General features: G+C 43.1%; 1 protein-coding gene across 1 annotated transcript in view; it reads left to right on the top strand.

Annotated features, from left to right (window-relative positions):
• The window catches only part of TPO (thyroid peroxidase), a 206,571-nt gene that overhangs the window by 113,454 nt on the left and 65,551 nt on the right, over window positions 1-27,566 (top strand). Inside the window, exons 6-10 of the mRNA XM_073576633.1 lie at window positions 818-1,076; window positions 6,060-6,230; window positions 7,899-8,136; window positions 13,827-14,035; window positions 17,645-17,809. Coding sequence (XP_073432734.1) covers window positions 818-1,076; window positions 6,060-6,230; window positions 7,899-8,136; window positions 13,827-14,035; window positions 17,645-17,809 — 1,042 coding nt within the window. The remainder of the gene's footprint in view (window positions 1-817; window positions 1,077-6,059; window positions 6,231-7,898; window positions 8,137-13,826; window positions 14,036-17,644; window positions 17,810-27,566) is intronic.

Raw genomic sequence — 27,566 nt, 5'->3', positions numbered from 1 at the left:
ATCCCTAACTGAATTCACAGCAGAGTGAACCGAAAATGGCGGCGGCGGCTTTTATAGTGCATCATGACATCATTTCAGCAGCCAATCATAGCCATGCCAGTAGTTACATGCCTAACATGCTATAAATGGATATGCCCACACTTCTTAGGATCCTCATTGGCTGAATAAAATCAAACTGGCTCATTGCATTATGGGAACTTCCGATTCCGGTATTCGATATACTCAAAGTATCGGAACTCAGTATCGGAATTCTGATACCGCGAATATCGGCCGATACCCGATATTGCAGTATCAGAATGCTCAACACTACTGGTCAACTTTTAACCCTTATAACTTCCTAACAAAAATTTTTTTTTTCCAAAATTGTGCTGATGTAAAGTAGACATGTGGGAAATGTTATTTAGTAACTATTTTGTGTCACAATAATTCTCTGGTTTAACAGAATAAAAATTAAAAATTTTAAAATTGCAAAATTTTCAACATTTTTGCCAAATTTCTGATTGTTTCACAAATAAAAGCAAAAATTATCGACCTAAGTTTACCACTAACATAAAACCAAATATGTCACGAAAAAACACTCTCAGAATCGCTAGGATGCGTTGAAGAGTTCTAGAGTTATTACCTCATAAAGTGACACTGGTCAGAATTGCAAAAAATGGCCTGGTCATTAAGGTCAAAATAGGCTTCGTCATGAAGGGGTTAAAAGACAGACAATTCAACCTATATACTGTTCCACAATTAAAAAATATAAAGATTAAAATGTAAATAACATTTCAGAAATGTATACACATGCTATTTTTTTTCCTATTTTTTTAAGGTCATCACCAAACGTGATTACATTCCGAAAATTCTGGGTCCCTCAGCTGTTAAGAAGTATATCGGAATTTACAAAGGATACAATGAAAACATCAATCCCTCAATCTCCAATATATTTTCTACAGCAGCTTTTCGCTTTGGTCATGCAACTATTCCTCCAGTTATACACAGATTAGATTCTCGTTACAGAGAACACTCCCAGTATCCAAGTCTTTTATTAAATGAAGTGTTTTTTCGCCCCTGGAGAATAATACGAGAAGGTAATTAGCAGCTTTATTTAACAATACATTCTTAAGCTTTAGACAATTGTAAGTGTTTTGTCCTTTTCATTTTTAAGGGACTCCCCAAGACTGTCATTTGGTGTATTAATCTCAGTAAACTTCAACCCTTCCTGCTTGAATTGGTTAAGTTACAGTATCAAGCATACAAAAAAAGCAGCACTTCACCTGGATATATTATGATATTACTGTTGATTGTGGGGTTTCTGGTAGTTGTCACTCCATAACTATTAGGGATGGGTGAAAGTGCTCAGTGATACTCGAATATCTCTCAAGTATCTGCTTGTTCAGATGCGCTCTGCACTCGACAAGCATTGGCTATTGCTTGGATTTGAAGCTCAAATCCTTGCCCCACATGTTTGGTGCCTGCTACACAGCCAATAAATACTGCCAGGATGTAGTGCTGTAGCCATCTTGGTAGTGGGATTACTCTGATTGGCTGGCCACATTACCTCAGAGGTTATAAAAGAACAGGCTCCGCCAAACTCAGCACACTGACGCCATTGCGCAGCTCAGGGACAGTTCTTAATGGAGGGAGAGAGTGGTTATCCAGGCCTGTGTGTGCATAGTTTAACAAATCAGAGTCCTCTAGTGTTGATACTGGTGCTGATTAGAGTTGAGCAAACTTGTTTGGAAAATGTTCACTAATCTCAAATTCAGCACAAATGTTGCACATTTAGATTCGTGTTAATATTCCCAAGCATTTTTCCTAAAAATCGCCAAAATTTGTTGAAAACTCAGTAGATCATTGACTTTCCAATACTGCTTTTGTTAGGACTTTAGCTAGGATAGTGGTGCTGTATGATGAGCGGAGGGACGTGTTTGATGAGGAGAGGGAGTTAGGATATGTCAGAGTAGCGGCAGAGTGTATTTTTTTTACTTAATTTGTGGAGATTCCAGCCAATCAGGGCACAGAAACCATCCAAAATGTCCAGACACCAAGACATCTGTCATTGGCTGCCGAAGTCACATGTCACTCTCCATATAAAAAAAATGGACATTTTTGCACCATTCTGTCAGTGTAACAGTGCAGCTGATCCTACTGCTGCAAGTAGTCAGATAGTTCAGATAGTATCCTGTGTCAAATCATGTGTCAATAGTGTGGTGCAGCCAGGAGAGTCACATTTCAGAATCTAAATTGATTGTGCTAATAGTGTGGTGCTTTCAGGACTCCACATTTCAAAATCTAAATTGCTTGTGCTAATAGTGTTGGCTCTGCCAGGAGTCCACATTTCAGAATCTAAATTGTTTGTGCTAATAGTGTTGGCTCTGCCAGAAGTCCACATTTCAGAAACTAAATCACTTGGGATAATGTGTAGTGCCAACCAGGAGTCCACATTTCAGATCTAAATCCTTTCTGCGAATAATGTGGGTAATATATCAAGCCACATTTCAGAATCTAAATCATCTTTGCTAATAGTGTAGGCCAGAGACCAGGCCATATTTAAGAATCTAAATCATTTGTGAAAATAGTGTGGGGCAGACACCAGGCCACATTTCTGTATCTGAACAATTTCTGCTAATAATGTGGTCCAGACACACTATCTCAGAATATAAATACTGATTGTTAATTTAGTGAATGGTGACTGTAAAAAGTGAAATAATGAAATCCATCAGGGGGAAAACAGTATGAAGCAGTAGTAAAAGACAGCGCTGTGTAATGTCAGCCATGAGCAGAGAAGAGATTTTACCTTCAGATGTCAGTTTATCTAGCGGCGCTCCCGCGCTAAGCTCTGGTGCCGGCGTATCAGCTGAGTGCATGGTGTGAGTTTATAAATGTGGAACGCTGGACCAGAAGTCCACGACCCTGACCGGAAGTGACGTCACGCTGCTAGTGGAGTGTACTGCGCATGCCTGCGCATCATTAAGGTAGATCTCAGTCTAGTAACCTATCCCCTACATTGAGCTGATAGCATATGCAAAGACAACTGACTACATCTGTTACAGGATGGGCTCCTCAACTTCCTTTCTTTAGCAGCAGCTCAGCGGAACACCTTGTAGATGAGGACCAGAAAGTGCATGTGCTCCAGTGAACGGCAAGCGCTGAAGCAAATGGCCTCTCTCTCGTCTTCCTCCACCTTAAAATCACACACAGTGTAATCCTCAGAGGTGGCAAAACAATTATTCTTGCTTCACCCGCTTCACAACTCTGCACCCACCCAACTGACTGTGGGGATCCACAGTTGGTCAAGTTTACAGAGAGCTGTTCAAGCACTCTATTCCATGGGCATCAGAGGTCTGCTCCACAGATTCACAGAAACAAGAGAAGAAAAGCTTCTGCACAAATGCCCAAAATATTTTTCAGTTGAATCCATGGTCGGATGAAGAAGGTCCCGAGCAGAATCCAGACCCTCAACACCAGACTTTAACTCCCGGTGGTGGAGTTGATCCTGACAAGACTCAGACACCAGAGGCGCACACTGACTGTCCTGTGCTGTCAGGGCAGGAAGAGGAGGAGGGTGACTCCCAGGGAGAGGAGTGGGAGAACAGAGAAGATGACAAGGAGGTTGTAAATCTCATTTAGTGTGAACCCAGAATCATGCAACTGAGTAGCTCAGCAGAGGAGCCGGATGGGGAGGAAGATGAGGAGGTTACATTATGGCTTGCCGCATAGACATTGAGTGATGCAACCATGCCAAGCACTGTACCCTCAAAGACAACTCTGGTGGTGGCCAGCAGCAGTCACAGGTCTGCAGTTCACAGGGCAGGCAAGGGTTGCCTAGTCTCGACCTTTTTTGAGATTGTAAAGGATGACCCTACTTACATTTTCTGCCAACTTTTCAAAAAAACTCAATAGAGACAAAAATTACAATTGCAATTGCTGAGCTACTCAATTGCATACTTGTGGGTTCACACAAAGTGGGATCTACAACCTCATCCTCATCGTCTCTTTGCTTACACTGCTCGCCCTGGGAGTCACCCTCCTCCTCTTTCTGCCCTGAAATGACAGTACAGTCCACGTGCGCCTTTGGTATCTGAGTTTCATCAAGATCACCTACATTCCCTGGGGTTAACATCTGGTGACTAGAGTTTGGATTTTGCTCGGACCCTACTTTGTCCAGCCCCGGATCCAAGATGAAAAAATTTTGGGCATCGGTACAGATGATTTCCTCTTCTGGATTCTGTGATTCTTTGGAGCAGACCTCTGATGCCCATGGAATACAAATAGAATATGTGAAGAGCTCTGCAGAATGGCCCATCTGTGGTTCCCCACAATCAGTTGTGCATTTTTGACACAGGGGGAAACAAGGATGATTGGGGTGCCACATCTGGGGATTGTCCTGTTTGTTTTGTTAAGGTGGAGGTAGAGGAGGACAGGCCACTTGATGCAGTGCTTGACATCCAATGGAGCATATTCTCTTTCTGGCCCTCTACTATAAGACGTGCCGCTGTACGACTGCCAAAGAAAGGGAAGAGAGTAGCCTCTCCAGTAACAAATGTTATCAGTAGTCTTTGGATAGGATGAAACAGTGTTTGTCAGTTGAGCTTTCATCACCATTAACACCTAACCCACGTACACATCAAACACCAAGCCTATTCTCCCTTCCGCCATGACTTTGCTTTTTCCTACTAATGTTGTATGTATCTTTCCCCTCTTGATGCTTTACAACCTTAGGCCCACACGTGTCAGTCTCCTGTCACTAAATGAACAATCACTGTTTATTTTCTTAGATAGTTTGCCTGAACAACACGCTTGCACCTAACGATTTTTAAGATGAAATGTGTCCTCATTCCTCACTGCAGCACAGTTTAATCCCAAACAATTTGTATTAGCAAATTGCAACTCGTAGCTGAAAACCACTATAAGGTCTAACATTATTAAGTGGAAAATGGCTTCTTGATTCCTCACTGCAACACAGTTTTATCCCAAATGATTTAGATTAGCAAATAGAGCTTCCTGGCTGAACCTCTATATTAGGCCTAATAATTTTTAAGAGGAAATGGGGCCTCCTGATTCCTCACAGCAACACAGTTTTTGCCCAAACAATTTAGAGTAGCAAGTGGGGCCTCCTGAGACTGCAACACAGATTTAGCACAATCTAGTTATGGTATATGCTGGAAGATGGATTTAACACCGTACAGGATCCTATCTAGCTAACTGACAAGTTCACTTTCAGCAGCTGCAGCAGGACAGAAAGACAAGATGTCCGCTTTTTATTTGGACAGGGATATGTGACTTTGGCAGCCAATCACAGAAGACCTTGTGTCATTATCTTGTGGATAGTTTCTGTGCCCTGATTAGCAGCCGAAATGTAAACACGCATTAAGTTATTACATAACAAAAATAAAATGGAAAAAAAAAAATTACACTCTGCCGCTCCTCTGACCTAGACACAAACCTTCCCCTCATAAAACACATCCCCCTCGCTCATCATACAGCACCACTATCCTAGACAAAGTCAAAACAAAAGCATTAGTGGAAACATGATCATTTACTGATCTGTGACCAAATTTTGCCGACTTTGAGTAAAAATGCTAGGGAAACCAAACACGAATCTGAATGTGCTACGGTCTTGCCGAATTTGAGATTGGCAAACATTTTTCGTTCAAGTTCGCTCATCTCTACTGGAGAATCTTCATAGCACGCAGTAAGAGCGATGTGAGTTTTACCAGTCTGAAGTCACACAGTGTGATTGTAGACTTGTAGCTTAAAACGGGACAACCCCTAGGTCACCTTGGTTCCTTTAAGACCAGGGATCTATGGAATAAATCCTGGCTATCACCAATAACATCCAAATTTTCTCTTACTGCTAGTGGTGAGGTGGAGTGTTTTTTTTCAAACAAATGTTTGGGAATTAACTCTTTATCCTAGAAATGACATATGCTTGTATCCTGATCTTTTTTCAAATATACTGTGCATAAGTTGAAGGGTCATTAGAACGTCTTTAATTTTCATAGCGACGATCTGCACCATTTCATAAATTTCTTGTGTTTTATTTCACAACTACCTCGTAACTTTTTTAGGAGGCCTCGATCCCCTGATAAGAGGTTTGCTTGGAAAACCCGCAAAGCTGCAAACCCAGCAAGAAATTATGAATGAAGAGTTAACAGAAAAACTACTCGTGCTTTCCAATAATGGTTCAATGGATTTGGCATCTCTTAACTTGCAGAGAGGTCGTGACCACGGCTTACCAGGTCAGCTTTCTCTTTAGTCAAGGAAAAAGTTCTTTCTAAAGAAGAGATCAGTTTGTGGCTCTTGTCAGAACTTTTGTACATTTTCTAAAGAGCCATTATTAGTTATGTCGGTTGTCTATTCAGCTTTCTAGCCTATTCATTCTTTCTTGAAACCATCACCTTTACCATATTAATCCCCACGATCATTTAGAAGTTTGATTATTTGATGTTAAAGGAGTTGTCCCTTTTCAGAAAACTTTTTCATATAAGTTCCTATACTTATACTTAATGATCCTACTTTTTTCTATGAGCTCCTGCACTGAGTCTTGTTGGCTGCTCACAGTGTCTGTTATTGTCTGCTGCAATGCGCACAGCTGAGCTCAGAAGCTCTGCTGATATAGACAGTAGAAAACACTCAAAGCTGATGAGTTACCTGATTGGCTGCAAGCTATTACAGCAGCCAATCAGTGAGCTCAGTAGTTTGCACCATCTACATGAGTAGAGGTGCTGAGCTCAGTTGTCTGCGGCACCGTCGGTGTGATGTCGGCATGACAGAAATAGGGAGCAGCCAACAAGACTCTGGGTGAATTAGGTAGCATGAGAAATACAAAATATGTATTTTATTACTAATAGAACTTTTAGGAAAAATGTTTCTGAAAGTTTTCAACCCCTTTAAGAGTAACATTTTTGGGGGCACACACAAAGTTGAATTAAATGACAAACATAAAAGAAATCAAATGTGTCAAAAATCTGCAGAATTAAGAATTTCCAACTTTGGGTAAAACAAAGTTGTGAAAGTTTTCAAAATTCAGTCGATTTAAAAGCCGCACCATTTTCCAGGTCTGTTTTTGTCAGTAGAAACATTGTAATTAAAGAGGTTGTCCGGCCTTAGGCTAAAAGTCTGCTATCACTCTATGTAACTGCAGACTTGTGAATTTTCACATCGTGCGCACTGTGAGGATTCTCTGATTCCGGTGTCAGGAGCCAGCTGTCATTTGCATACTTCCAGCCAAATTTTGACTAGATGCATTGAGAAAGGCCGTGCAAGTCTAGGCAGCACATGACCGCAAGTACGCAAATGGAATACTTGCGGACAAGAGCCCGCCGCTCCCGACGCCAATACCGGATAATCCTCACAGTGCATACGATGTGAAGATTCACATGTCTCCAGTCACGTAAAGTGACAGCAGACTTGTAGTCTAAGGTGGGGAATCCCTTTATTTTCCAGTGACTGAGAACCAGTTATACAACTATTTTTTATTACATCCTCATATAATCTGTAAAATATACTTTAAACGTAGAGTTGAGCAAGTGCATTTGCAGGAACATGGTCCAGTAGCCACTTTGGTAGTCCGTGGTTGCAAGACCAAAGCCCTCCTTAGCTCCTCCTTACCAACATTGCCTGATTAGAAGGCTAGGCACAACCTAATGAGTGTATCATTCCATAATGACGTTGATGTGCAGCCATACTAATCAAAAAAGGTGCTGGCAGGTCGGCGATGGTTCACATGTCTATTGTCCAGCGGCCTCAGACTACTCACATGTCTGGAACTGAACATCTTTGTACTTAACTCTACTTTAATGCTCTATTATTTTATCACTCTAAGACCAGGGTCACACAAGCATGAATTGAACCAGTCCTATCTTATTTTTTATCAGATATTTTGAGAGGTTTGATTTTTTTTCAAGGATACAATAATTGGAGGGAGTTTTGTGGACTACCAAGACTTAATTCAACTTTGGACATGAAAACTGTTATCTCTGAAGAGAGTACCAGAAGGAAAATGCTTGAGTTGTATGGACATCCCGATAACATTGATGTGTGGCTGGGAGGTTTAGTAGAAGATCTATTACCAGGTGGACGAACAGGACCTTTATTTGCTTGCTTAATTGGAATGCAAATTCGAGCATTGCGAGATGGAGACCGGTAAAGAGAATCTAACATTCATTCAATTCAAATGCTTATACAAATGATCTACCCTTGTGCAACTAATATTTGTTAAAGAAAATAAAAAGGTGATTGTTAAGTCATGTTCCTTGGGTACAGAGCACGGGACTTGGGTCCATGAGTGCTGTGTCTTTATAGTGGTGTCAAAGAGCAGACAAGTGGAACACTTTTCTCCATAGATGACTTAGATTCTAAACTAAGAAAGGGAACCATAGATAGTTTGATTACACCCTGTTCCAATGATGTCAATCAGGGAGAAAAACCTGATCACTTGATGAAGGCTCTTTGTGAGCAGAGACGCGTTGTGTTGCCACTTTTTATGACACTTGTCATTTTTAGAAATCCTTTTTAATGGACATATAGGGGTTTTTTTTACTTGTAACCTTGGTGAATAAACCAAATCTTTTGAAATAGCAAAGTGTTCCCACCAGTCAGAGACCAGGTTGGCCCACACACTGTTATTAAAACTTCAAACAGAAGTGCCTCCGAAATTGTTATACATGGATAAAATGTACCATATACCATGCAGCACAAGAAAGGGAGATCCAACACTCTTCTGAAGAGGCTTGATTGTCCAGAAATGAAAATCCACCTCACACCATTAAGAGATTCAGCTGATGAGGTTAGAACAAACAAATGTTCCTTTGCCCCTTCAGATGAATCTCTTGCTGGTGTGAGATGGATTTTAACTTGTAGACAATAAAGCCATAAATCTTTTATATTCAGAAGAGTACTGGATCTCCCTTTCTTCAGCTCCATTTGATGGTACAGTATGTGTTTGGTGTTGCATCTTAGCCCAATTTAAGTGAATGAGGTTGAATTGTAGTACACATGACAATACCGGAATGAGGCTACTACTGAATCTGGAAAAACTGTGAAGGAGCAACAGCAATTCATCAAGCACCACAAACCCTTAAGTTCTCAGAATTGTTAATGGCCCCAAAGGTCATAAATCCCCCTTTCCCACATCAGCATATCCTAGGGATGAGCTTTAAGTGTTAAAATCCAGAAAGCCTTAAAAGAATTCTGTAAAGAGATCCAAAAAAATATCATTATAACAGCACTTCTCCAGCAGCCATGGGAACACGATGATAATGACACCCAAGAAATTTACTCTAGTCGTTCAACAGATTTGAAGGACTCTGCGGCATTATTGATCTTCTTTTCACAGCGGTCCTTCAGGACACCCGCTGTGACAGGAACTAAAACGTAGCATGATTCACTAGAATCAAGAGAAATGGAAAAGCCAAAGTGACCTCTGTTCCTTCATCATTCTTAAAATCAGTAGGGGTCTAAAGAGGTCAAAACTTTCCCAATGTGCCCTAATATTGTTTTATGCTACTTATTATGTCTATATGTTGTTTATTGTGAATCTTTCTGCAATAATATGTATTTTTGTTTCTATCTCAGTTTAACTTTCAGTATATGGAGAAAAATAGCATTACTTGTGGTTAGGGTCATTGATAGACAAACCAGTACCGATCCTTTTTACTAAAAGCAAAATATAGCATAGCTACAATGTGACTGTCTGCTCATGATTAACTGAAGTCTCCCGGCAGAGTTAAAGTGACTGAACTGGGACACATTGATGAATTTATCACAAGTCAACCTATATCTTGGGACACACGTGTATCGCTGCAAAAAAAAAAATTGGAGGAGATTTTGCACATCCAACAATATCCAAAAGTAAAACGTGAACAAGCTTAAGGCACCTGCTAAAAATAGAGAGATCATTGAATTGTCACCATCCATTAACGCAAAATTACAGTTTCTCACAAAAGTTTTCTTACAAAATGTTTAAAACATTCAACATTGCAATGAAAGTGTTTAGTCCCCAATTTGTAGTTACTACTTTGGATTATATGTAATGCAGAAATATATTGTCATGACTTGTCCCTGCCCATTTAATTATATAAACTCAGATATTAAATGCTCACATTTTTCTAACATATAGAAGTCTCGGCCATGAGATCACAGGGATTGCTGTGTGCAGTTTATTCACTTTGGCTCCCTATATACTTTTCTAGATTGATGTTTTATCTGTATGGTGATGAAATTTTCATTATTTGCTATGTGTATGTGACATATATGTGGACAATCTACACAGCCAATGGTATTGATTTAAGGCAAAAATAATATCTTACCATAATAATGATAACTGAAGTATGCACACTTCTAAACTTGGGCTCTTTATTGGTTCCCCTTTATAAAAGAAGACAAGACACGTTAGCTGATGCTGCTGTAAGAGGGTGGGGACTCTAAGAATTACCTCATAATAAAAATAATAATTTTATTTATATGGCGCCAACATATTCCGCAGCACTTTACAATTAAGTGGGGACATGTACAGACAAAGACATTACCGAGTAACACACTTTTCAACAGTGAGGGTCCTGCTCACAAGCTTACAATCTATAAAGAAATAGGGGGGACCCAACAGGTAAAAAGTGCTTGTCATGTATGGTTCAGCCATCATTATAATAAATAGGGCACTTCAGTTAAGCTGCATGATCTGGTCATCATCCAGTGTCTGTCGAAGAACAGTTAGCAAATGCTATCGGGTGCATGCAGATATGGAGACAGACGAATAGGAGGGACCAGATTCTGAGGAAAATTTAGAAAGCGGAAACAAGGAAGAGTTAGATTAGTGAACTGAGGTGAAAGACCTACCTATAGAAATATGTTTTTAAAGCAGGTTTAAAGGGACTCTGTTACCTAATTTTCGGCCTATCAGCTGCCGGCACCGACATCAGGGGCTTATCTAAAGCATTTTGTACACCTGCACAGGATCCAAGGGAATAGCAAGAAGGAGGACGGCATCGTATGAAGATGGGAGGCGCCGGAGCAGACCGCGACACCCATCGGACCGGACTGAACGCCGGGGTGAGTATAATATAACTCTTTTTTCTTATCTTTCAGGTTTCATCGGGGGCTTATCTACAGCATTACAGAATGCTGTACATAAGCCCCTGATGGTGGTGGCCACAGCTGATAGTCCAAAATTGGGGTGACAGATCCCCTTTAAAAATTTGAGGGCTAGGCATTAGTCAGATCTTCTGGGGTAGTGCATTCCAAAAAACTGGGGAATCTTGAGACAGAGGTGGGATGATTGGATTATGGAGGATGTTAGTCTTAGAATAGTTGCCGAATGGAGAGCACGGGTGGGGTATAACAGTTCTATTTTGTTGGGCCGACCAAAAACTTGTACAAATAACAAGCCCAAGTTCATTCTTGGTGATGGTGCTACATTATGTCTATTGAAGTTTCTACACTGAAATCCAGACTGTGAAGTGCGCTTGTTTACAAAGGTTGTATTGGCATGTTGTCATTGCCTTTCCCTTACAGACAGGTGTATCAGAAGTGACTTAACTAATGCACTCTGGAGATTTTGTGCATGTTGTGATGTAGTTGAAGTGAGTGGAGCAAAAGTTGTGATTGTGTGTGGAGGGTGCATGCTATTAGGAAGGGAGAATATTTAGTTAGTCAGTGGATTAAGAACAGGGAGAGTTAGTTAGTGGATTGAAAATAGCTTGTGCTACATTGTTTTATATAAGCCGGTATATGGGATTCCACTTTAGACACAAGTCAGAGTGATCTACAAGCATCAAGGGCATTGAGGACATTTGAGACTGTTTTACTGCTGTCTGAAATAGCTGAATGAACCTAAGCCAGTTGTAAGCAGAGAGAAAGAAACAGAATTGACCTGATTTGTGGAGTGGAAGACCAAGAGATTGCAAGTCCGGTGTTGTTCTAGGTGTCTGCTCTCCTATGGACAAATCAAGACATCTGGTAGAAGTGAGAGGTGCTGCTGCCCTCTCATTCCTCCAGATGTCATTGATGTCAGTAACATAGGAGAGTGAAGCCAGCTCTGATTGGCCACAGGGATCACATGACAAAACAAATTTTCACAAGAACCCCGGGAGAGCCAGTGCCGACACCACTGGAATGATAGCAACACCGAAGGTGAGTATGTCTTAGTATTTTACTAGGGCAAACATAGGGTGGACAACCCCTTTAATCCAGTATTGGTGTCTTGTCATGGAGCCAGTCCAGACTACATGGAACACAGTTCTTCCATTATACCCCTGCTAAAGTGTTAGTCTCTATTGTTTGCTAGACCATTTCACAGCTAGACTCTACCAGTCCACCTGCCATCACTTTTGCATCATGACTCATGCTCCTGGACCAGCAGGTGACTCCTCTGCCCTGCACAGGTTGTTGTAACAACTTCCAACTTTCTGTTCACTAACTCAACAACTTTGAGTCTCTCCACCCTCAACACAGAGGGACAACATTCTTCCTCACTCGTAACCAGGTACCAACCGATTGCTGGCTTTGAATCTCAGCAGATAATCCTGTATGTCATTACTGTATGTCCATGCTGCAGTTCTATTAATTTGGCACTATGTGAAGAAGTTGCCCCCTCAGCGACTAAATTAACGAGTTAAGCAAATTGAATTGACTATTGCGTTCAATTTCACTGGCCACACCCAGCCATTAATTTTACTATAGCTGTTGAATCAATAATTAAATAGAATTAGTCTGGCAATGTATAGGAGCTAAAAGATCTCAAAAAGTCATGCATGGTTCCACATGCGAAAGACAATCACATACAGATACCAGAGTCACCCAAATCGACTAGTCTGAGTTTGGCTATGGGCTACAAGTCACTGGAAGGTGCTGAACCTGCACTGAACCTTTATCCAAAATTGGTCAAAACATTGAATAATGGTAAATATTTTCCCAGCCAACCGAAAAGTCACCAATGGTGACAACATATAGTGTCACCTAAGGTCCTCAGTCTAAAGTCTCTTAACAACAATTTTATTGAGATTAATTAAAATATAAAAAGACAGTACAACAAGAGAAGGCAAATCAGAAGAAAGAAACAGGCAATAATCCAGGAAACGTGTCACAGTAGCTATTAGTACATACAGTACATACATAATAAATACATATGATAGTACTAATTTATAAATTATCACCAATAGAATAAAGCGCATTAAATGTGAAAAAAATTAATAGTAAATGTTGGCAGTATAATTCCTAATAACACAAAGATACATATAATTAATGGAGGAATAAGATAACCTCACCAATAATTGGAGAAACAATACTTCTCAAAAAAGGGCCCAGTATTTACAAAGGGTAATATACTTGGTTGCTGCCTGGATAGAGGGTCCTGGTACCCCAGGGCGTTTCGCCATGTTCATCAAGTGGTGGGGAGATTACAAAAGACATTGGTTAAATCAGTTAAGATCAGTGTACCCTGGACAAAAATGGAATCCATAGTAGCAGTAAGTGACCCGAAAGACTTTTTGAATTTTATTTTGTCGACTGATGAGTTAAAAATTTAACATTTTGGAACACATGGATCCCATTATATTTAGCATAAATCTTTTTGATGGCAATGTAATTGAGTGGGGCAGGACATTGACGACTTGTCGTAATGGATGAAATTAAACTCAATTAAATGATCATTTATGTGCTGTGTTTTTTGCTTTCTCATGTTGTTTTATCTTTTCATTAAAACTAGTTGACTGATATGAAACATATAAATGCAGAACATTTTCAAAATATAGAGCAATAAATTTGTGTGAGGTGCAAATACTTCTATACAGCAATTTATATAGGAAGTTTATTTTGTTTTCTCTTTTTAATATGTTTAGGTTTTGGTATGAAGGCATAAATGTGTTCACCGAAAAACAGAAACTGGAACTTGAAAGACATTCCCTATCTCGTGTGATTTGTGATAATACAGAACTAACACAAGTACCTCCTGATAGCTTTCTGATGGCAAATTATCCTGAAGGTTTTGAGTCTTGTGACAATATACCTAGTATGAATCTAGAAGCTTGGAAAGAGAATCAAGAACAAGGTATATGTGTAACTGAAGGTCTCTTTATCTATGATGTCTTTTTTTTAATTCAGTCTAGTGACAAAGATAAATGTGACAATTGAGGGAACATTTATCAGTTTTATATGGGAAATATATTTTTCATCAAACTTTATATATTGATCATCTACATTTGACATTGCAAATTGCTCCATTTTTCCTTTGACTCACAAGAAGGCATCAAATGTTTTCATTTGTAATTTCATATATGGTCTAAGGCAAATATGTAACCAGATTTCACAATATATGCTGAATATATGAATAAATTAAACTATTGTGAATGTCTAGCAAGCGAAGATTCAGGCACCAATTGTGTAGCTTTTAAAGTATCTGTGGAACCAACACCTCTTGTACTTCTTCAATGGATCACTTCAGGGTGGTGCAAGTATAAAGAATTGCAGCACTCACCCGATTCTTGATGATGTATTTCTTTATTCCATTACATGGAGAACATTGTAATGTGCGCTGTGCAGGTGGTGTTAGGAATGGCGGAACGCACTAAATAAAATAAATAATAAAGTGCGTTCGCCGCTCGGGGTCCACCGTGCAGAGGGTGTTATAACTGCTGCTGAATAATGGCAGACGTGCAATATGGCGGTATACTGCGCACGGGGTTTAATGTCACCCAGGTGCGCAGAGCAATCACTGTTTAATCACAGAGATACCAGTAAGGGTAAACACAAAAAGGCTGAGCCTGTTAGCGTCACAGGGCTCAAATAAATGCACACACGATATTAGGTCACAGGTGCAGGACCAAAGGCAGAAGGAACTGCGTCCGTCTAGACCTACCGTGTGTGCGGCGTCGCTACTGTGGGCGCCAAAGAGAGCTGCAACTGCGACGATAGTGCCGTGAAGAGTAGCACAATCGGACGCTAGTGCAGAGGCACGGTGTGCACAGTGGCCTAAGGCTTGCCACTGACTGGCGCTGACTGCTGAACTAATTCCCATGTGTATTATCAGAGGGAAGGGGTTTCAAATGAGTCAGTCACCAGAATCATACATCCGCCACCATTCACACATCTAGCAAGTAATGTCTATACTAGCGCATGGCCGATCGACCATGTGGTCCTTTTGTAACCGTGCGCTGCCGGGATCTTCCAGATAGCTTAGATGGACCAACCAGATCAGGGGAAGGACCTGAGCACGTGACTCCCGAGCTCCAATGGGAGATCGTCTCATGAGCATGCTCAGTGGAGCGACAGCGGGACTTAGCCTCAGGAGTGACTTGCTGCAAAGCAGTATGTGAGGCTCTGGACTCCTGTTGTGTAGCTACAGGAATCCGACGCCTAACAGATGGCAGGGGAGATTAACAGGTGAGACAGAAGACCTGACAGACTACAGCTGTTTTATGCCTTCCTTGCACTTCTTTGTGTCCATTTATACCAGTAGAAGTACATCATCATCATCGTCTCTTTGCTTACACTCCTCGCCCTGGGAGTCACACTCGTCCTCTTACTGCCTTGACGCGACAGTACCGTCCGTGTGCGCCTTTGGTATCTGAGTTTAATTAGGATAACCTACACACCCTGGGGTTAGCGTCTGGTGACAAGGGTCTGGATTTTGCTTGGACCCTACTTTGTCCGGCCCCGGATCCAAGATGAAAAATTTTGGGCATCAGTGCAGATGCTTTCCTCCTCTGGATTATATTATTCTTCAGCGCAGACCTCTGATGCCCATGGAATAGAATGTGTGAATAGCTCTGCAGAATGGCTCATCTGTGGTTCCTCACAGTTATTTGGGCAATTGGAAATTTTTGACTCAGGAGGAAACAAAGGTGATTGGGGTGCCAGCTTTGAGGATTGTACTGTGTACGATGTTAAAGTGGAGGAAGAGGAGAAGAGGCCACTTGATACAGCGCTTGCAATCCACTGGAGAACATGCTCTTTCCAAGCCTCAACTACAAGGCTTATTGCTGTGCAACTGTGAAAGAAAGGAAGTCGAGTAGCCCGTCCAGTAAAAGATGTTGTCAGTGGTCTTTGGATAGAACAAGACAGTGTTTGTACAGTTGAGTTTTCATTTTGTACGTAACACCAAGCCTTTTCCTCCTTTCATCACAACCTCACTTTTTCCTACTCATGTTCTAAGTAGCCTTTGCCTCTTGTAACCTTCTGTTTCACAACCATAGGCCCACAGCTGTCAGCCACCTGTCACTAAATGAACAATCACAATTTCTTTTCTTAGATAGTGTGCCTGAACAAAACTGTTATACCTACCAATTTTTAAGTGGAGATCTGGCCTTCTGATTTGTCACTAAACCCAGTTTTATCACAAATGAGTTGGATTACCTAACTGAGCCTCTTAGCTGCACCTCATTATTAGGCCTAACGATTTTTAAGTAAAAATCTTGCTTTCTGATTTATCACTGAAACACGGTTTTATCACAAATGATTTGGATTAGCTAATTGGGCCTCCTCAGTGCACCCATATATTAGGATTAATGATTTTTTTTATGTGGATATCAGGCCTTCTGATTTTTCTCTGAAACACAGTTTTTTAACACAAACGATTTGGATTTGCTAATTCGGCCTTATGACTGCATCCCAATATTAGGCCTAACTATTTTTAAGTGGAAATCTGGCCTTCTTATTTGTCTCTGGAACACATTTTTATCACAAACAATATGAAGTAGCAAATGGTGCCTCTGGAGACTGACACACAGTTTTTGCACAATCTAGTTAGATGCTGGAAGATCCATTTCACACAAGACAGGATCCTATCTAGCTAACTAACAAGAACACTTGCAGCACCATCAGGAGCAACTTCTCTGCAATGTGTCACTGAGCAAATTGAGTCAGTAAAACAGGATGTCAGCTTTTTATATGGCCAGGGACATGAGACTTTGGCAGCCAATCACAGAAGACCTTTTATCATGACGTTGTGTATGGTTTCTGTGCCCTGATTGGTTGCCAGAATCAGCATACATAAAGTTAATGAAAATAAAAAAAGAGCACATCGTTCCTCTATCCTCATCAAACACGCCACCGCGTCACCCCCGCTCATCATATAGCAACTCTATCCTAGCCAAAATAATAACAAAAGCATTAGTAGAAACGCAATGATTTACCAAATCGTGACTGAATTTTGACAACTTTGCGTAAAAATTCTTGTGAAACCGAACATATATGCTATGTCTGAGTTTTACTGATCTCACATTTCAATCCGTGATTCTCACAAACGTGTGAATAGATCAATGAAACTCTATGGGTCCGTGTGCTGATCGGGCAGCACACGGACTATTCACACCAATGTGTGAATGCAGACTAATTCAGGATTTCCTCATATAGAAGTCATTAGCAATTGTACGCAGTTTAATACTTTTTTCTAGACCACTGAATGCACCCAGTATAAACTGGAAGAAGAGATAAAGCATTTTATACATACTACACCCAGAGGGTACTAGTATAGATAAAGACAAAAAAAAATAGAATTAGCTCTGTATTTTTTTCAATTGTCTGCTCCAAATTTACCGTTCTCTTTGGAACTCTATAAATGTTTTCTCTCTTTTTTTTATCCAAAGGCAAGACTGTGATTGCAAAAATAAAACCAAGATAAATTTCAAACTGGATTTAACAGGCCCATATCTTATTGTAGGTGCATCATGTGGTCTTCCAAAGAAGATAAAGAATGGAGATTTTGTATATTGTTCCGAAACGCTCTTAATTTATTTTTGCTACCTTGGATATCGCCTAGTGGGACATGAAAAATTAGCCTGTCTTGGAAATCAATGGAATACTACCCAACCCCCATTCTGTAAAGGTACAATTTAATGTAGAGCATCACAATAAAAGGCTTTGTGAGGTGAACTGAATGTTAAGTAGAGTGAACATAAGTAAAGCGTCAGGTGCAAACTACTTTGACAAATTCATTCTGCAAATTAAAGTTTACTGCTGAAATATTTACATTGAAGATATACAAGGTCATGTAAAAGTATAAAAATTAAATTTATGAGCTTCACATAAAATTAAATTGAAAACTTACAGAGATTGGAAAACTGTAATAGTATTTCCCAACTTAATTTGTGGTGGGTATGGAAATGACTAACAGGTACACAACATATTTGAACAAAGTGTAGTTAAAAGGTCATCATTTACACGTACAACACTAAAAGATTGGACTGTTTTCATTAGCTGCTATTGGCAAAAAAATGTATCAAACCATGAGGCTATATTCACACTGTGTTTTTATCTAGCAGTCATGCAAATTGTCTCTTCAGAGAGGAAGAGGACTAGAACTCTAGCGCCACCTATTGGAAGTAGCAATCCTAAAAGTCAATGTCGACCCTTTAACGAGCCTTGTTACATGACTTAGGATAAAAGCCAAGCCAGAATCTCAATTTGCAGACACTGTGTTTTGGGGTACTGCCCCTCGTAAGTGCAAAGTGTGAGATCTGGTTTGGCTGTGAGAGAGGAGAAATGATACTTCTTGGATATCTAGCAGTCAAAAACAAGTTTTTAAGACAGAAACTTCAGGAAATACTGACGTCTGTTGTTCTGAAGCATTTTTGTCAATTCTTTGTTAGCATTTCCTGGAACATTTTATTGGCTTTTTTCTTTGGTGTTTGTTTATAACAATTTAGCCTTTTTTCAGATTTTTTTTTAACAAAATGCTAACTTTTTTGGGACAAAAAAATCTCGAAAAGATGCCCAGCAGCCTTCAGGGAAATTGTTTTTGTCGTCTTGTTGACTTGTATTGTATGGAGCAGCTTTAAATCAGATAATGACTGAAGGATGTGCCGCTGACTTTTCTTAACTGCTTGGCATTTTCGCAATCCTGAGTCAGTTAAAAAAATTAAATCAAAAACCCATGTTTGTCCTTGTGTGGTGTATGACTGCTCCTTATACAAGCTTTATCTGTGCTCCTTTATAATACTGAACAACCCTCCTCTCCACCCACATGGATGACAGGTGTGTAAGTGGTTGTTAATCAGTATTTTGTACCTGTGTTACCTCCACCTTTTTTCACTGGGGACCAGGGATGTTCATACCGTGGTGCAACCTCTGCAGCCGCAGAGGGCCCAGAGCTAAGGGGGGCCACTACAGAAACAGGATTAACTATATGAACTACGGTTATTAAGCACAACCACAATGCTTCATAGAAAGATATGCAAAAATGGGGTAACTTATCGATTGCAGTCTTTGCAGGAGAAAGGCTGGAAAATCCGTCGCAAATCGTGAACTAAGTCTCTGGCTCTATTACGGAGGAACAAGAAACACTGTCTTCCAACATTGCGGATGGTTGTGGAAGCAGTCCTTTGTATGAATCCCTCAGTGATGCGCCGAACACGAGCTGTTTGCTCGCTCACAGACCGCGGTAGTGGGCGGTCCTCTGGGATAGTCTCTAGGAACGCAGAAAGTCAGCTTATCAATCACCACAGGCAGGACAGGGCTGTCCACAGGAACAGGGTCAGACGATAACTCAATAGCGATTGTGGGGTCAGCACTCTGTGGGAAGGGTGGGGTGGGGTTGTCAGCTGGAGCAGCGGAGAGGGAATCAACCTTCTCCTGTAGCTTTCCAGCCAAGTCTGACCCAATCCCACGCTCAGTCCTCTTTATATTCCTCTTTACACTCCCCGCACCCCCTGCTGTTGACCATGAAGGTCCTTCCCTCCCAGAAGAACCCTCCCCCGGCAACAGTAGTGACAGCACCGATAGTTCCGGCCTTAAAGGGCACCGGAAACTGCTGTTTCTGCCTTAGCTCATCTTCTTACACCCCCTTTCTTTTCACTCGCCATTCCACGGGCAAGGCATTCTGAGCACTGCTATAGAGCTAGTCCTGATTGTAACAATTGGGGGGTTGTCCAGCCGTTGTTCGTTCGGAGCGACGTGGTTTGGAAGGAATACTGGAGTCTTCTAGTGAAGGCAAAGTTGGTTCTGCACCTTCCGCAATGTTTTCTTCCGGGGTCCCAGGGCCCGGACCAACAGACATATTTTCAGATGATTGCTCAAGACTTTCTTCTTCATCATCCTCTCCAGTCATGGGAGGCACCTCTTCAGGAACCTCAGGGATTTCTTCCCTTAGTATGGGGTCCTCGGAGAGGCATGGCCGGAGCATACTCCTGTGGACCACTCCGGTGGGCGCATTATCTTCCCCTTCTGGGTAGATCTCGTACACGGGCCCTTCCGTACTAACGCGATGCTTCACTCTGTATGGCCTACTCTCCCAATGGTTTTCCAGCTTGTCACAGGGGGTGCTTGTCCCGCACCAACACTCGATTTCCAACCTGAAGATCTATCCCCCGCAGAGGTAGCTTCTCCGGGTGCTCCAACTCCCGGAGTCGTGTGTGAACTAGACAATGTAGGGTCTGGAGACGGTGGCGATGTTCTTGGACCCAGGAAGACAACCCCGCCCATGGGTAGTCTTCCCCTGGATACAGCTCCAGCTCCGTAACTTTTTTTTGCCCGAACAACAAGGAGTAAGGTGTGTAGCTGGTGGTTTGATGGACCCTATTGTTATAGATCCATACTGTCAGGAACACCGCACTACACTCGCTCACTGAGCCAGTGCGCATGTCCTGAGTACAAAAAACCGTGCTCAAAGATACCTGTGGAGCAGGGCAGCAGCGGTGACAATGCTTGCTTCAAACTATCAGGACCTGAATCATGTGACTGCTGGGGGCGTGGCCTAAGCTCCACAGAGATAGGAGCTGCAGGGAAACTCCTAGAAAGGTAACTACGGGACAAGTTACCAAGGGGCATAGACAGGGGCGGAAACCAGATCAAACCGGGGTCAATACACGAGATAGCAGGACAGAACCAAAGGGTTAGACATAGCGGATAGTCAGGACGTAGAAATAGATCAGAAAACCAGAACGGGCAATAGACGGTACAATAGGGGCAAACGGTAGCGGAGTAACAATAGCCAAGCCAGGAGGTCAGAACCAGAGAAGACAATAGTACCTAAAACGTGAGGCGGAGTTCAGAGTGTTGGGACAGGTTGGGTCATACACGGGAATCAAACAAGCAATGCAGTACACGCACACCAGGGGGGTCGGTCAGACACACAGCCAGAATAACAGTATAGCTGACAGAGAATGCTAGTCTGGAGTGAGTATAAATACCCCTCCCAGATCCAAAGAGAGGCCGGCAAAAGTTAACCCTGTGAGAACAGGACATTAACCATGTCCTAACCATGACAGTACCCCCCTCTTAATGGGGGGCCACTGGACCCCCAGGTTTCTCAGGGTATCTGGCATGAAAAGCCCGCACCAGTCGAACAGCGTGCACTGAACTGGCCAGAACCCACGACCGATCCTCAAAGGAATATCCCTTCCAATGGATAAGACCCTGAAGTCTCCGGCGCATCCACCGTGAATCAATGATGCACCCTACCTCGTACTCCAGTTGACCCTCTACCAACACTGGTGGAGCCACAGATGAGGGATCTTCTCTAACTGTCCCCACAGGTTCTAATAGGGACCTGTGGAAGACGTTAGAGATTTTGAAGGAGGTGGGCAACTGTAATCTGTATGCCACCGGGTTGATCACCTCTACAATCTTGTATGGGCCAATAAATTTGGGGCCCAACTTCATAGAGGGTATTTTAAGTTTGATGTTACGCGTGGACAACCAGACTTTTTCCCCCACTGTCAATGCAGGAACCACCCTCCTCCTCCTGTCTGCAAAATGTTTGAACTTCTTCTGGGCTTTGGAGATGTTCCCCTGCACCTCCTTCCAGAGAGTTTTTAATTGTTGTACCATCCCCTTGGCACCAGGGCAATCCGAATTCATACGGGAAAATTCCCCAAACTGCGGAACAAACCCATAATTGACCTGAAAGGGAGACTTTCCGGTAGACTGATTAATCCGACAGTTGAATGCAAATTCTGCCATGGGTAATACCTCACACCAGTCTTCCTGTCTGGAGGAGGCCAGGCATCTCAGAATCTGCTCCAATGACTGGTTGGTGCGTTCAGTTTTTCCGTTGGATTCCGGGTGATAGACAGAGGAGAATGACAACGTGACCCCCAACTTCATACAAAACGCTCTCCAAAACCTGGCCACAAATTGCACACCCCTGTCCGACACCACGTTCAAAGGCACTCCATGCAGTTGAACAATGTGCTGTATAAACAAGCGGGCCAAGGTTTCAGCAGATGGTAATGCAGGTAATGGCACAAAGTGGGCTTGCTTAGAAAATCTATCAACCACTACCCATACCACTGAGTTACCCTTGGAAGGTGGAAGATTAGTGATAAAGTCCAGGGACAGGTGTGTCCATGGTTAATCCGGAATTGGCAAAGGCACCAATTCCCCGGCCGGCCGGACCTGAGAGCTTTTAGAGCGCGCGCACACCCCACAAGTATTCACAAACCTTTTTATATCAGTACCCATAGAGGGCCACCAAAACCCCCTAGCTACTGCCCCCCGGGTAGCTGCAATACCAGGGTGTGCACTTAACACAGAATCATGAAATTCTTGAAGGAGTGTGGGACGGAATTGTTCGGGTACGAACAATTTACCTGGGGGTTTATTCCTGGGAGCTTGTGCTTGTGCTTCCAGAATCTCTCTCTGTAACTCAGAGGAGATTTCGGCTACAACCACTCCCGGTTGAAGAATGGAGGAAGGAGGTTCTGGAGAGGGCACAGAATCAAAACTTTGGGATAAGGCATCCGCCTTTACATTTTTAGTCCCTGGTTGGAACGTGATGGTAAAATGAAATCGAGAAAAAAAAAGTGCCCACCGAGCCTGTCTGGGGGTCAATCTCTTAGCAGACTCGATATAGGCCAGGTTTTTATGATCAGTGATGACCGTAATGGGATGAGCGGTCCCCTCCAAAAAATGCCTCCATTCTTCGAAGGCCAATTTAACTGCTAACAATTCCGTTACCGACATCATAGTTTCTCTCGGCCGAAGAGAACTTCTTACAGAAAAAGGCACAGGGTTTGAGGTTAGTCAGAGTAGAGGGGCCCTGTAACAATACTGCCCCCACCCTCACCTCCGAAGCGTCAACCTCGACGATAAAAGGTCTTGACGAATCAGGTTGTACCAACACAGGGGCTGTAGTAAAACACTTCTTTAATGCCAGGAAGGAATTTCTTGTGGCCACTGACCAATTTTTTTCATCTGCCCCTTTAAGAGTGAGGTCCGTCAAGGGTTTCACCACCTGCGAGAACCCTTTAATGAACTTCCAATAATAATTAGCGAAGCCCAGAAATCGCTGCAACCCCTTCAGGTCATGAGGCTGCACCCAATCTGCAATGGCCTGAACCCTCCCTGGATCCATGCGGAATCCGTCCCCGGATACAATTACACCCAGAAAAGATAGTTCTTGCATAAAAAATGAGCACTTCTCCAGCTTAGCATACAAATGGTTCTCACGGAGTCTCATAAGAACCATACGCAGATGGTACAAGTGTGACTGACTGTCCTCAGAGTAAATCAAGATGTCATCCAGGTAAATGACTATGTAACGTAAAGTCAGAAAAAACAACATTAATAAAGTTCTGAAAAAACGCAGGAGCGTTAGTGAGGCCGAAGGGCATAACCAGGTTTTCAAACAGCCCCTCAGTTGTCAGGAATGCTGTTTTCCATTCGTCCCCCTCCCGGATCCTTATAAGGTTATAAGCCCCTCGTAGATCGAGCTTAGAAAACCATTTGGCCCCCGTGAGTTGATTGCATAGATCAGGAATCAACGGGAGAGGGTACGTGTTCTTAACAGTAATTTTGTTCAGCTCTCGAAAGTCGAGACACGGTCGCAACCCACCATCTTTTTTCTTTACAAAGAAAAACCCCGCTGCAACGGGTGAGACCGGGGGCCGAATATGCCCCTTGCGAAGGCTTTCTTTAATGTACTCTTTCATAGCTTGGTGCTAAGGCCCAGACAAATTAAACAAACGAGCCTTGGGTAATTTGGCTCCAGGTACTAAATCGATAGCACAATCATATGGTCTATGTGGTGGGAGCGCCTCAGCCTCGCTTTCGGAATACACATCTTTAAAGTCTCTCAGGTACTCCTGAATACCCTCCAGACCGACAGATGACACAGATACAGATTTTATCAGATTGACAAAAGGAACCGGGTTACAACACAGACCAATATCATTACATCCCCACCGGGTGATCTCCCCCTTCACCCAATCAATAAGAGGATTGTGGCCTTGCAACCAGGGCATTCCCAATACCAGTCCTGCAGGCAGATTATTCATAATGAAACAACTTAAATTTTCCACATGAGTGGAACCCACTTTCATAGAAAAAACTTCAGACATAAAACAAATTCCATCCCGGGTAAGAGGGGATGAATCCACAGCCACAATTTTAACAGGGTCTTTTAACCTTACTGTCCCTATCTTATTAAGAGTCACAGCTTTGGCATCAATCAGATTAATGGAGGAACCACAGTCGACAAAGGCGGTGGCCGTAACAGGACCGCCATCAAGTTCCAATTCAACCTGGACCACCATTTTTATACGTGAGAAAAAATGTACCTGGGAGTCTGGACAACCTCCTCGATTGTTGCCCAGACTCAGTCATTTCTCTGATGGTTTCTCTGAAGAAGGGCAGGAGGGGCAATTCCTTTTCCAATGTCCAGAGGCTCCACAGTAAAAGCATAGTAGGTTGTCTCTATGGTGCCTTCTCTCTTTCTCCTTAACCGAGACTGACCCAACCTCCATGGGCTCAGATACAGGTGCAGTGTCACACAATTTGGGGTACAAGGGAGACTCTTGTTGCATCATTCCTCTAGCACGGAGTCTCCAGTCCATACGGACTGCCTGCATCATGGCGTCCTCCAGGGTATCAGGACGCGGATGTAATGCCAGAGCGTCCTGCAGACGGTCAGACAGGCCCCTGCGAAACAACCCTCTCAGGGCAGCGGCATTCCAGGATACTTCGGACGTCCAACGTCTAAACTCTGAGCAGAACCATTCATTAGAGTGCCTCCCCTGTGTCACACTCATCACCATATCCTCTGCCAGACGCACTCTATCAGGCTCATCATAAATGTGCCCCAGAGCCTCAAAGAACAAATTCACAGACATACGTTCAGGAGCAGAGGAAGAGAGAGAGAAAGCCCATGCCTGTGGAGCCCCCCGAAGTGGAGAAATAATGACCCCCCACCCTCTGGAACTCATCCCCGGAGGAGCGGGGCCTTAGAGAAAAAAAAAAGCTTGCATCCTTCTCTGAAAGATCTTAACTCCTTTTTTTCCCCTGAGAAAGGGTCTGGCAATTTGACTGGAGATTCAGTGGATGCTAATGGCACATCTCTACCCCCAGAACTAGAAGCCCCTGCATCGACAGCCCCCTGCACAGTAACCACCAACTGTTGCTGGTTATGGGCCATCGTGCGCTGTTCCACATTGAGTTAATGGAACATTTGGGTCAGGTGCTTGACCTGATGAGCCAAAGCTTGTATGGGATCCATGAGGATAACACTTTTTTTTTTTTTCCCTTCAGAGGAAAAAAAAGAACTGAAACGGTCAGTTATAATGTCAGGAACACTGCACTACACTCGCTCACTGAGCCAGTGCGCATGTCCTGAGTACAAAAAAACGTGCTCAAAGATACCTGTGGAGCAGGGCAGCAGCGGTGACAATGCATGCTTCAAACTATCAGGACCTGAAGCATGTGACTGCTGGGGGCGTGGCCTAAGCTCCACAGAGCTAGGAGCTGCAGGGAAACTCCTAGAAAGGTAACTACGGGACAAGTTACCAAGGGGCATAGACAGGGGTGGAAACCAGATCAAACCGGGGTCAATGCACGAGATAGCAGGACAGTACCAAAGGGTTAGACATAGCGGATAGTCAGGACGTAGAAATAGATCAGAAAACCAGAACGGGCAATAGACGGTACAATAGGGGCAAACAGTAGCGGAGTAACAATAGCCAAGCCAGGAGGTCAGAACCAGCGAAGACAATAGCACCTAAAACGTGAGATGGAGTTCAGAGTGAGGGGACAGGCAGGGTCATACACGGGAATCAAGCAAGCAATGCAGTACACGCACACCAGGGGGGTCAGTCAGACACACAGCCAGAATAACAGTATAGCTAACAGAGAATGCTAGTCTGGAGTGAGTATAAATACCCCTCCCAGATCCAAAGAGAGGCCGGCAAAAGTTAACCCTGTGAGAACAGGACATTAACCATGTCCTAACCATGACACATACGAGTTCAGACATACTCTGGCCACCTAGCCTTCCTGTCATCTTCCAGGGCCCTCAGAATCTGGATTAGAATATGGTTAAACCGCTCACAGGCCCCATTTCCCTGAGGATGGTACGGCGTGGTGTGCGACCTGTTGAACTGATATATCCACTGCAACTCATCCATTACTTTTCACAAGAAACAAGTTCCTTGATCTTAATGGATCCGCTGTTGGCATCCATACACCTGGATAAAATATTTACAAATGGCGTGCACAGCAGACTCAGCCGTTTGGTCCCGGGTGGGTGTCGCTACCACAAACTTCGTGAAGTGGGGGTGCCACGGCTTCTTTGGAGTTATGATACCTGGCATTCAGTTGTTTCTTGCCACTCACTTTCTCTTTCTGCCTCTGTTATGAATACCCTTATCACTTGAATTCGATTGAGGATGCATAGGTATTGAGGCAAATATCTTTTTCAGGCAATTAAGTTGGGTGCTCTTTGAATATGGTTCATACATGGAGAAATCTATATAGAAAGCATTTTTATTCAGGTAAGGTGGGGACACCTGACCACACTCCAACACCTGCATCCCACACAACATAGTAATGTAGCAAAGCACCCTTTGGTGGCTCCCTGCTTGGAACACGACAAGTGCTGGGAGGTGGGTGGAGCTTAGTCTGCACCAAAAGATTGGGAAGAGTTTAGGATTGAGTCAGTCTGATGGGGTCAGAAGGAGAGGGAAGATCCCCGGAGTGGGATGGAGGAAGGAAGTGCTGCAGCGGACTTCAGTGACCTGGGTCTGCTGGCACTGGAAAGAGACATTGATGGAAAGCCTGACTCTTTACAAGAAAGATACATTTGAACGGAATGTGAGGAGAAAAGGAGGACTGAGGATTAGGGTTAGAGCAGAACCCTTCCCAAGTTCACAGCACAAGGCCAGGGTCCGGTCCCCAAGGTTGTATGGATACTAATGGTCCTGCAGCAGACACCGGAGGAATAGAAGTTGTCACCACTTTATTCCCACACAATACTTGGGGGCACGACAGCAACGTGAGTGAGCCGGGACTTAGTAGCAAGGAGTCCCCAAAGCAGGCTACAGCTGTCTTCCGTACAAGTAGAGTTCATAGGAACATCTGACAGGAGGAACTCCAGTGTAACTCAGTACTGAGAGTACTTCACTACAGGCGCAAAAAGGGAGACGTTCAGGAAAGGCACATGTTGGCGAAGTGTTGGAACGGAGTGCTTCATCTAGCTTGGAGGTTGACTGAGCCCCTGACCCGGAGGACACGGCACGGAAGCGGGCACCTGTATGCACAACAGACTGTGAGTAAAGCTTTGGAACTGCATGCCCTGGTGTCCTCCACTTATTCCTGTGCCAAAACTCCCAGCACTGCTACATCTCTGTGCCTGACACTGCACCATCTACGTCTCT

This window comes from Dendrobates tinctorius, unplaced genomic scaffold (assembly GCF_039654945.1).
Source record: "Dendrobates tinctorius isolate UK_male_01 unplaced genomic scaffold, ASM3965494v1 ptg000049l, whole genome shotgun sequence".
In the NCBI taxonomy this organism is placed as follows: Eukaryota; Metazoa; Chordata; class Amphibia; order Anura; family Dendrobatidae; genus Dendrobates; species Dendrobates tinctorius.
This window is presented reverse-complemented; position numbering and strand designations above follow the sequence as displayed.